Source organism: Lissotriton vulgaris, chromosome 2_1 (assembly GCF_964263255.1).
Source record: "Lissotriton vulgaris chromosome 2_1, aLisVul1.2, whole genome shotgun sequence".
Classification (NCBI taxonomy): domain Eukaryota; kingdom Metazoa; phylum Chordata; class Amphibia; order Caudata; family Salamandridae; genus Lissotriton; species Lissotriton vulgaris.
The window spans coordinates 1,236,394,679-1,236,406,849 of NC_141687.1; the positions used below are offsets into that span (position 1 = coordinate 1,236,394,679).

At 44.3% G+C, this 12,171-nt stretch overlaps 1 protein-coding gene across 1 annotated transcript in view; it reads left to right on the plus strand.

Moving 5' to 3' along the window:
* Positions 1–12,171, plus strand: part of LOC147732424 (uncharacterized) — a 2,559,122-nt gene that overhangs the window by 999,189 nt on the left and 1,547,762 nt on the right. The window contains exon 46 of the mRNA XM_086954262.1: positions 10,295–10,395. Coding sequence (XP_086810388.1) covers positions 10,295–10,395 — 101 coding nt within the window. The remainder of the gene's footprint in view (positions 1–10,294; positions 10,396–12,171) is intronic.

A 12,171-nucleotide genomic window follows, 5' to 3' on the forward strand; every position in this document is an offset into this window, starting at 1 on the left:
AGTTTAGTCTGCCCTGTTCCCATGATGCACTGGGCCAGGGACAGACTGATTTGCATATAGCCAGGTTCTGAACTGGGATGGTGCAGTGAGATAAATAACGGTGATGGATCAAGCCCTGATCTTTGGACTGGGTAAGAGTGGTCTGCTTAATTCAGACACTCTGTTCATCACCACCCCCTTTTCTGAATCGTTTTTGGCCACTATAGGTGTGGCAGGGTATACTCAGACATGAGTCCCTTTCTCCCTGCACCATCAGGATTCAAGCAAGCCTGGCCGACGACGGCTGAAATGCCAGAAACCGGTCCCCGGGAGCTTGTCTCCTTTCTGGTGAAGAATTGGCTTGGTAGTTTAGTCTGCCCTGTTCCCATGATGCATTGGGCCAGGGACAGACTGATTTGCATATAGCCAGGTTCTGAACTGGGATGGTGCAGTGAGATAAATACCGGTGATGGATCAAGCCCTGATCTTTGGCCTGGGTAAGAGTGGTCTGCTTAATTCAGACACTCTGTTCATCACCACCCCCTTTTCTGAATCGTTTTTGGCCACTATAGGTGTGGCAGGGTATACTCAGACAAGAGTCCCTTTCTCACTGCACCATCAGGATTCAAGCAAGCCGGGCCGACGACGGCTGAAATGCCAGAAACCGGTCCCCGGTAGCTTGTCTCCTTTCTGGTGAAGAATTGGCTTGGTAGTTTAGTCTGCCCTGTTCCCATGATGCACTGGGCCAGGGACAGACTGATTTGCATATAGCCAGGTTCTGAACTGGGATGGTGCAGTGAGATAAATAACGGTGATGGATCAAGCCCTGATCTTTTGACTGGGTAAGAGTGGTCTGCTAATTCAGACACTCTGTTCATCACCACCACCTTTTCTGAATCGTTTTTGGCCACTATAGGTGTGGCAGGGTATACTCAGACATGAGTCCCTTTCTCACTGCACCATCAGGATTCAAGCAAGCCGGGCCGACGACGGCTGAAATGCCAGAAACCGGTCCCCGGTAGCTTGTCTCCTTTCTGGTGAAGAATTGGCTTGGTAGTTTAGTCTGCCCTGTTCCCATGATGCACTGGACCAGGGACAGACTGATTTGCATATAGCCAGGTTCTGAACTGGGATGGTGCAGTGAGATAAATAACAGTGATGGATCAAGCCCTGATCTTTGGACTGGGTAAGAGTGGTCTGCTTAATTCAGACACTCTGTTCATCACCACCCCCTTTTCTGAATCGTTTTTGGCCACTATAGGTGTGGCAGGGTATACTCAGACATGAGTCCCTTTCTCACTGCACCATCAGGATTCAAGCAAGCCGGGCCGACGACGTCTGAAATGCCAGAAACCGGTCCCCGGTAGCTTGTCTCCTTTCTGGTGAAGAATTGGCTTGGTAGTTTAGTCTGCCCTGTTCCCATGATGCACTGGGCCAGGGACAGACTGATTTGCATATAGCCAGGTTCTGAACTGGGATGGTGCAGTGAGATAAATAACGGTGATCTTTGGACTGGGTAAGAGTGGTCTGCTTAATTCAGACACTCTGTTCATCACCACCCCCTTTTCTGAATCGTTTTTGGCCACTATAGGTGTGGCAGGATATACTCAGACATGAGTCCCTTTTTCACTGCACCATCAGGATTCAAGCAAGCCGGGCTGACGACGGCTGAAATGCCAGAAACCGGTCCCCGGTAGCTTGTCTCCTTTCTGGTGAAGAATTGGCTTGGTAGTTTAGTCTGCCCTGTTCCCATGATGCACTGGGCCAGGGACAGACTGATTTGCATATAGCCAGGTTCTGAACTGGGATGGTGCAGTGAGATAAATAACGGTGATGGATCAAGCCCTGATCTTTGGACTGGGTAAGAGTGGTCTGCTAATTCAGACACTCTGTTCATCACCACCCCCTTTTCTGAATCGTTTTTGGCCACTATAGGTGTGGCAGGGTATACTCAGACATGAGTCCCTTTCTCACTGCACCATCAGGATTCAAGCAAGCCGAGCCGACGACGGCTGAAATGCCAGAAACCGGTCCCCGGTAGCTTGTCTCCTTTCTGGTGAAGAATTGGCTTGGTAGTTTAGTCTGCCCTGTTCCCATGATGCACTGGACCAGGGACAGACTGATTTGCATATAGCCAGGTTCTGAACTGGGATGGTGCAGTGAGATAAATAACGGTGATGGATCAAGCCCTGATCTTTGGACTGGGTAAGAGTGGTCTGCTTAATTCAGACACTCTGTTCATCACCACCCCCTTTTCTGAATCGTTTTTGGCCACTATAGGTGTGGCAGGGTATACTCAGACATGAGTCCCTTTCTCACTGCACCATCAGGATTCAAGCAAGCCGGGCCGACGACGTCTGAAATGCCAGAAACCGGTCCCCGGTAGCTTGTCTCCTTTCTGGTGAAGAATTGGCTTGGTACTTTAGTCTGCCCTGTTCCCATGATGCACTGGGCCAGGGACAGACTGATTTGCATATAGCCAGGTTCTGAACTCGGATGGTGCAGTGAGATAAATAACGGTGATCTTTGGACTGGGTAAGAGTGGTCTGCTTAATTCAGACACTCTGTTCATCACCACCCCCTTTTCTGAATCGTAATAGTTGGTGCATTCAAGTAATCTCAGAAATCTTGGCTGTGGAACTAAGGGTTGTTGTCACTCTTTAATGTCAAGAGGACGTCAATAGTTATAAATACTCTGTGGAGGCAGAATCTTATTTGCTTAAAGTTTCTGTTCATGAGCCATTCCACTACTGGGAATTTGGAGAACCCACTGGACATAGTCATCCATCCTTGCACTGAAGTCTTGTTAGGTGTCAGTGGATACACCCAGGTATCTAAAGAGATAGTCAGCGGGATTGGTGCACCCTGGTTTGTAGCTTACTGACATTTAGTACTTTTGGAGCTAGAGGGCCTACTTTCTATTTGGACAGTTAGACGCTCTCCACACAAACATGGGTATTAGTAGTTTGTGGTCCATTTTTACTTTAATGGGCTGGCTTTAGACATACAGGTGGAAGTAAATTCCACCCCTTTGATTTCTAGTGCCTATTTTTTGATGTGGAGGTACCCTTTTTCTGTCTCCGTGAGAGCTTGATTGATAAATGTAATGGGTGTCCATTGCCCATCTGTGGCTTTATGCATAAGTATGGCTCCTAGCCCTATGGGGCTGACATCCACTACAATTTCTGACTTCTTGACCAGGTCAAAGTAGGCCATCACAGTGTTCTGCATGAATGTATGCTTGCTGGCTTCGAAAGCTTAGTCTTCTCTTCCCCAGGCCCATGGGACAGTAGACTTCATTACGTCTGGTAGTGGACCAGCCAGCGTAGCCAGGTTCAGGATGAACCCCCCACAGTATGTTGTTAGCCCTAGAAGCTACTAACCTCCAAGGGGGATGTCAAGGTTGCTGCGTTTCTGATGTATGCCGTTTTTGCAAGATCGACCTTGATCATCCTTCCTGGGACATTGTAGCCATAGAATTCCATTTCTTGCCCCAGAACTGGCACTTTTGTTGATTCAGCAACAGGCCCACTTCACTCAGTCTTGTGAGAACAGCTTAGAGATGGCTCCAAAGCTCTTGATCATGGGGGCGTGGATGAGAATGTCATTGCTTACATTTATGACAGTCTTCAACCCAGGGAGGAACTCCTGAATGGTGTTCTGGAACACCTCCGCCGCAGAAGAGATCCCAAAATTGGGAATCCGGTGGTGGCAAAGACCGACTTGAATCAAGAAGTTGGTGATGTATAGGCAGTCTTCCTGGAGTTCGAGCTGGTGGTAGTCAGAGTTAAGATCTAGCTTAGACAAACATCCAGATCCATTCAGGTCCACAATAAGGTCATCAGCTGTTTGCGCAGATGTGACAAGCAGCCGGCCTGTTTTGGTTTGCTCACTATCACCATCGGCAAGAGTCACTAGGTTGGGCTGGAGACTTTTTTGATCACTGGCGCCTCTTCAAGCTTCTGTAGTTCAGCCATGACCACATGGCAAGGGTTCCTACCTGTGGAAGGGTGGTGGCATAGGCCTGGAGGAGAAAGTGACCTTGCAGAGAAAGTAAACCTCGCACCCTTGGAAGTGGGCTTGGGAGCTGTCTCCTTCTTTTTTCTTTTGAAGGGGAGAAAGAACTGTTGAGGGAGTGTCACCCTCTGCAGGGCCCTCACATGTAGTGGCTGGTCATGTGCAGGTCTGGAGTGGTGAGGGAATGACGAGCTTCATAGCCAGTGTAATGTCAGCCTTCATAAGAAGCAGGACACATAGTCGGATTTTCAGGTCGGCACTCGTCTTTCCATGATGCCAGTTTTGATCTTTATTAAAATCTAACCTGACTCTGTGTACACATATGTGTGTGCTAGTGTGTGTGTGACATCACTAGGGCATTTCCTTTGATGTTCTACAGCTTATAATTTAAATATCTAAATAGAATGCATCCTTCCTAATAACCTGTTCAGCAGTGCACAAATTTAAGCCCCATCACCAGAATGTCTCCTGGCACCAACATGTAATAATTTGTCTAGTCAAGAAAATAACCATATTTTTACAGGTGCTTGAATATACCCTGTGGCTCATATATAAAATTCTCCCTATCTCAGGCTGCTCTTTTATTCTCAAGTCAAGTCAAATAATGCTTTATTCGAGGTTCACTCATTAAAGCAAGTACATAAAACAAAAATTTACAATCATTTACAATTGTTGCTATTAAAAATAAGACTTTCAATTAAAACTAAGACTTGATAATAAAGTACAATTTAGATTTTATTTTATTCTGGTTTGCACAGAAATCAACTCACTTTACCATGTTGCCGTTTAGATATCATAATAGCCTCGAAGTACCCAACAGCACTGCAAATGTGATACTTTTATGGTTTTTTTTCTCTTTAAAACTCTTTGAAGTACATCTTAAAGCTATTTGTATCTACTCTACCTTGTCCAAGTTGGTGACATTTCAGGATTATAGTTATGTCATGTCATGTTGTGCACTATCACCTGAGAGGGTATCCTGGAGATATCCTCGAGATGGGCAGGTGTGAATCTAGGCACAATTAGGGCCTAGTTGGACTGCTCAAAAACACAGCTCTTTAAGAAGAGAGGAGGAGGCCCCTATGTGTAATAGAAGGTCGTTGCACACTATATGAGTAATGTAGGAGAAATCTTGACTGCCAGATCTAGTTTTCTGTTTATATGGGATTTGTGCAAGTAGGAGTCTGGATGATCAGAGGTGTCGAAGGTTCGTGAAAGTAGATGTGATTGCTGAGGTATACTGGGCCAGAATTATGTAGTGCCTTGAAAGTGTGGGTGAGGAGCTTGGGTTGTACTCATTGGTCAATGCGCTGCCGGTGGAGTTCCTTCAGGTGTGGTGTGAACTGAGTGCGGTGTGGGAGGTTGTGAGGGATTCTTTCTGCCAAGTGCAGAGTGTTCTGTTGCTTTTTGGTGAGTTTCTTTCATCTGTCCCGGCATTGAGGGTGTTCCGGTTGTCCATATTGGTCGTGACCAGGGCTCGAGTGACTCTTTTCCAGGTAGTGATAGTGACCCATTTGAAAATCTCCCTCTGCATCTTCAGGGTATGGAAACATGAGAAGGTGATGGCATTGACTTAGGGGGTCATTTTGACTTTGCTTTTGATGATGATCCTGAGGTTCTTGGTTGAGGTGGTGGGGATGGGTGTTGGATCTAGCTATGTTGACCAACAGGTGGAGTCCCACAGTGATGTACTCTTTCCGAAAATCAAGATTTTGGTCATGTTGATATTTAGCTATAGGCATTTGTTCTTCATCCAGTGGGATGAAGACCAAGCGGCTTGGAACTTGAATGAGTTGTGTGTTGTCGGCACAGGAGAGGACGTTGATATCTAGCCCTGATCTCTTGACTGGGTGAGAGTATTCTGCTTAATTCAGAAACTCTGTCCATCACCACCCCTTGTTGTTAAATATTTTGTCCACCATAAGCGTGGAAGAGTATACTCAGATGTGAGTCCCTTGCTCATTGCACCATCAGGATTCAAGCAAGCCGGGCCGACGACGGCTGAAATGCCAGAAACCGGTCCCCGGAAGCTTGTTTCCTTCCCAGTGTAAGAATTGGCTTGGTAGTTTGGTTTGCCCTGTTCCCATCATGCACGGGGACAGGAACAGACTAATTTGCATATAGCCAGGTTCTGAGCTGGGATGGTGCAGTGAGCTAAAAAACGGTGTTGGATCTAGCCCTGATCTCTTGACTGGGTGAGAGTATTCTGCTTAATTCAGAAACTCTGTCCATCACCACCCCTTGTTGTTAAATATTTTGTCCACCATAAGCGTGGAAGGGTATACTCAGATGTGAGTCCCTTGCTCATTGCACCATCAGGATTCAAGCAAGCCGGGCCGACGACGGCTGAAATGCCAGAAACCGGTCCCCGGAAGCTTGTTTCCTTCCCAGTGTAAGAATTGGCTTGGTAGTTTGGTTTGCCCTGTTCCCATCATGCACTGGGACAGGAACAGACTAATTTGCATATAGCCAGGTTCTGAGCTGGGATGGTGCAGTGAGCTAAAAAACGGTGTTGGATCTAGCCCTGATCTCTTGACTGGGTGAGAGTATTCTGCTTAATTCAGAAACTCTGTCCATCACCACCCCTTGTTGTTAAATATTTTGTCCACCATAAGCGTGGAAGGGTATACTCAGATGTGAGTCCCTTGCTCATTGCACCATCAGGATTCAAGCAAGCCGGGCCGACGACGGCTGAAATGCCAGAAACCGGTCCCCAGAAGCTTGTTTCCTTCCCAATGTAAGAATTGGCTTGGTAGTTTGGTTTGCCCTGTTCCCATCATGCACTGGGACAGGAACAGACTAATTTGCATATAGCCAGGTTCTGAGCTGGGATTGTGCAGTGAGCTAAAAAACGGTGTTGGATCTAGCCCTGATCTCTTGACTGGGTGAGAGTATTCTGCTTAATTCAGAAACTCTGTCCATCACCACCCTTTGTTGTTAGATATCATGAGAGCGGTAGATGCTGGCTAGAAGTATCATGGAAGAGGGCTGGGCTCAGGGGGCATCCATGTGGAACTTCACAGATAAGGTCAGAGGCGTCCGAGATGTTCAGTGCCAGGTGGACTAACTGGGTCCTTCCAATCTGGAAGGAGCAGATCCATCTGAGTGTGTGTCCTTAGATTCTGATATTGTGTAGGTGTAGGAAGTGTATGGGGTGAGAGATTGTGTCAAATGCTATGGTGAGGTCCAGGAGAATGAGGGCAGTCGTGTCTCTGCAGCCCATAGTCTTGCGGATGTCTTCCATGGCAGCAATGAGTGCAGTTTTCAATCTGTGGATGGGCCTGAAACGAGACAGAGTGGTGTTGAGAAGTTGGTGGTCATTGAAGTATTCAGTGAGGTTTTTGTTGGGAATGGTGGCAGGGAGATTGAGCTGTAGTTGGCTAGCATTGAAGGATCCGCAGAGAGTTTCTTCAGCAATGCAAGAACAGTTGCATGTTTCCAAGCATCTGGGAAGGTGACAGAAGATGCGGAGGGCAAATCAGAATGGGTGAGAGTATGGTGCTGATGGGTAGCAGTCCTCCTGAGCAGGCAGGGTATGGTGAGGGGTCCGATAGGGCCCATGAGTGGATGAACTTCATGGTATTGGAAGTTTCTTCTGGGGTAAAGACAGGCCATGCAGTTTGCACTGTCAGTTCTGGTTGTGGGCTCAAGTTGCTGTAAATGGAAGTGATTTTGTTGCTGAAGAATTGATACAGATTGTTGTAGAGGTTCTGCAAATGAGTGATGGAGTTGGATGCGGCAGATGGTGAGGTAAAATCTGTAACAATGATGAAGATTTCTTTGCTTCTGTTGGTGTTGGCATTGATGCAGTCTGCTAAAGTGTCACATTAGGTAGTTCAGATCATTTATTGATAGCATCTCATGGCGGATATAAACATGTTCCTGTGTGCATTGTCCTGGCTCATTCTCCATTTAAGCTCCCTTTGTTTGCAGTGGCGTTTCATCAGTCTGAGTTTCTCCATGTACCAACTGGCCTGGACCTTGCAGTATTGTTGTGTATGGGGGGTGAGGGTGTCTGCCCAGGAATTGATCCAATTGTTGAAATCCTTGAGGGCTTTGCGGAGGTTCTTGCTGTGTTCTAGTCAGTGGGTGTTGAGCGGTGTTCTCGCTTGTGGTTGCTGGGGTCTTTCAGGTGGAAGTTCAGGTTTTTGAGTAGAATGTAATTACTAACATTGAGGGCACATGGTGTGACGAAGTCCGTGGTGGTGTTGGTGAAGTTGGTGCGCAGTCACGGTGGTCTTTAGATGACAGTGCTGCTTAGGGTGAAGTTGGCTGTGATGTGGAGTCGAACGACAGGTGTTCCATGTTGGAAGATGACGTGCCCATAGACGTGGTGCAGCTGATGGTGTTCTCGTGGATGATGGCGATTTCGCCTCCAGGCGTGTAAAGTCTGTCTTACCTGGCAACCTTGTAGCTGAACAATATCAGGTGCCAATGCAGGTGTCTGTGAGGAAATGTAAGTCATGGGCATTGTCGCGCAGCATGCGCCGGATCTCAGTGGGATGGTTGGTGAGTGAGCAGGTGTTAAGGAGCAAACATGTGAGTGTGAAGTGTTGTGTGGGTGGTTGCAATGAGTGTCAGCTGGACATGGTCCTGGTACGGACGGGTGCAGAAGGGTTTGTCTTTGGCATGCGTTTGATGTGATCACTGCTCACGTATGCTGCATATTCACGCTGTGGCAGCCATTAAGTACGTCCTGGGAGTGTAGAGGAGTGATGTCACTTCCTGTGCAGGTGCAGGTTGATGAGGAGAAATCAAATAATGTCACATCCACTGCAGATGGTTTATGGGAAATCCAGTGACATCACTTCTGAGGCAGATGAGTGATGGAATTGACTCCTCTTGCTTGGCTTCTTCTTTTAAAGACAGTTTTGGCAGGAATCCAGTGATATAGCTTTCTTTGCATATGGATGATAAGAAATCCAGTGATGCCACTTCAGATGGCTAATGGAACTAACTCTTCATTGCCTTGCTACTTCTTTTAAAGAGAGTTTTTGTACCAAACTAGTGATGCCACCTCCTGTGCAGCTGGATGATGGGAAATCCAGTGATGTCACTTCCTGTGCAGATAGATGATGGAAATGAATCCTCTTGCTTGACTTCTTATTTTAAAAACAGTTTGGGTGGGAAACCAGTGATGTCCTATCCATGGCCTCCAAAACGTTTCTAGATGAATGCCTGTGCTCAATGAGTCTGGCATTTCCTACCTCTAAAGCACCTCTTGCGAAATTTCACCAAAAGTATATATTCTTAAGTTCTGACTATACTATAAAATTATTTTTCGCACTGCCCATATGAAGCAGTCATTATGTGACGTATCTTAAACTCCCCTTGAACAATAGTAGTGTAAAGTCTGGAAAAACCTTATGTGTACATTTCTTGAATTAATTTAATGTGGTTTATTGTCGTTTTTTCTAACCATGGCAGTGGCAATCTCTGTGCATTTGACATTCACATGCAATTTGAACCAGCGAATACAAATCAAAATAATCCTATGAGCGCGTGTTTTATGTAATCAAATCCTGACCCTGGCCTTTCTCTGTCTCTTCAGTTCATGTTTCTATCAGAGTTGTTTGTCCATTTCAGATATTTTCCACGAACAACAACTGCTTTAAAAAATGTAAACTATATCAATGTGCATGGAGGTGTAGTGTAGAATCATTACACAGTGGACTTTACTTTAGGAAGACCATGTAAACAATTATAAATTCAAATATGAGAGATGGGGTGTATATGCAGTTTTACCAGTTGGTCTATGAAAGGGGTATTAAGCCCGCTTTTTGAGTATGCAAAAAGGACAGTAAGTGTATTGTTGTGTATAGTGTAAGCTTTTAAAATAATAGTAAAATCCATAGTAAATAAATCTGTAGCTGAACTACATAACGCCCTAAAGTGTGATTAGCAATCACTGATATTCACGTTGACAGTGGTGGTGGTTGGTCTGTGGTGCTCTAATAAAGTGTCTTCTTATTTTGGGAGCGAAACACAACCGCTTAATTAGCAAATGTGACACTATATAATAATTTTCCCTTACATCCAGGCTCCAATTTTGTGGATAGAAATGGCTTTTGACTTCTTGTTGATGACACATACCATGTGGCTAACAGTGTGTTACATAGTACAATATAAGTATAGTTATTGAACAAAATAACCTATTGGTATATTAAATAAGGGTTTATATGCATTTGATTTCTATTGCTATCTTTCATCGCTCGTCAACTCTACGTTTTAATTTGTGTTGTGTCTGCATGCAACCACCTGTTGTTTAAACATTATAATTTCTTGTTTCCTGGTGTAGGTGGACCTTGTCCCGCTGGTCATTACTGTCCCAAGGGAAGTGATTTTCCTAGAGCCTGCCCTGTTGGAACCTTTTCTTCAAGGGTGCAATTATCTACTGAGGTATGGTAATAACTGTATTTCTCACAAATGATCCAGTTCCAAAAATGCACTATAGCATAATGCATCTATAGTTTGTTATTCAAAAATACCAGGTTCATAGAAGGGTCTCTAGCTCAAACTGCATTATTCTGCCATATTCCGTATAGGGAGTGATTTATCATCACACGGGCAGCCTGAAACTAGAATGGTTCAGTGTGATTCTATACAATGACCTGTTGTTTGTGAACAACTGTCAAGGACTGGAAAGCAATATGGCTGGTTAAGCCCCATGCTTGATTGCCCAAGGAAAGGATGACTTCTTCTAGTGGCCACAAGGCCACCTTGTATGGAATAGTGTATGTAAAAGATGTCAAGTGTCTCCAATAGAGATACACAGTTATGAGGAAAAAGCAACAAAGGTTAAAAATCAGATATAGCGATGTTGTAGCTCTTGAATGCAGATCAAGATTTCTTTTTCTTTTTTTTTAAAGAGATTTTTATTAGTATTTTACAAGAAATAACCATACATATGTCATATATAATGGGAAGATTTACAAAAGAACATGGAGCATAAAACATATGTAATGAGAGGAATTAAGTGTAGAACAAGAGAAAGAAAGAAAAAGAAAGGGGGACAGAGAAGAAACAGGGGGAGAGAAAGGAGAGAAGAGTAGAGGGAAGAAGGAAGAAAAGAGGGGAGAAGAAAGAAGAGGATGAGAAACTGGCATTAAGGATGAACATGTGGGAATAAAACAATGCAATTAACTAGGAGATTTGGAAGAAAGATACGTAGTAAAGGGGAGCCAGAGGAGATCAGATTTGATTTTTAGGGGAATAGAGAAGGATGGAGCAATAGCAATCCGATGTTCATCACATATGAAATTCTACCATGTATGTACAGACAGTTTAGAATTATCTTTCCAGCACGACAGAATAACTTTAAATGCAAGAGCAATAAACAGGTCAAGCAATCTAGCAGAGGACGAAATAATATCAATATCCATCGATAAAGAACCTAAAAAAACATTCAATAGCGATAATGGGGTGGAACAATGAAACATTGGCATACAGATATTCGAAACATCATTCCAAGAGAACAAAACAGGAGAGCATTCAAATACCTGATGTTTAAGTGAACCTGGGTCTTTAGAGCATGACCAACATAGTGGAGAGGCAGTTGGGGAAATTTATGAATAGTAACAGGAGTAATAATAACTCTATGGTAAATGAAAAATAAAGATTGAGTAATACGAGCTGAAATTGATACTTTAAACAGTTTAGACCATAAACGATCCCACAACGAGACAGAGAGGGAAACAGCAAGATCAGTTTCCCAAGCAGTCTCTACATTTGTTTTAAGGCGATCCTTAACATTAGATAACAAAATTGAATAAACAAGAGCAGCCTTAGGCTGTTGAGTGGAAAATAAAGGGTAAAGTTGAGTGGTGGGAGAGAAAGTGGGAAAGATGTCAGGTAGTGAAAGAGAAGATAAATGTGTTTGAATGGCAGATTTTATAATAGTGTATTCATGTAGGGACGATGAAGGCAGGTGATATAAAGTTTGCAACACATGGAACTGAATGATAGAGTTACCATCAAAAAATTGATGTACAAACATAATATCCTTCTCTTTCCAATATTTAAAATAAAACGATTTACCTTTGTATTTGAGGAATTTGTTATACCACACAACAGAGGATAGGAAACATTGAAGAGGAGAGAGATTAGAGGAGAAGACATTATGTGAGAGTGTTTGAGAGTATTTTAAAATAGGGAGTTTAGACAAAAAAGAGCAAT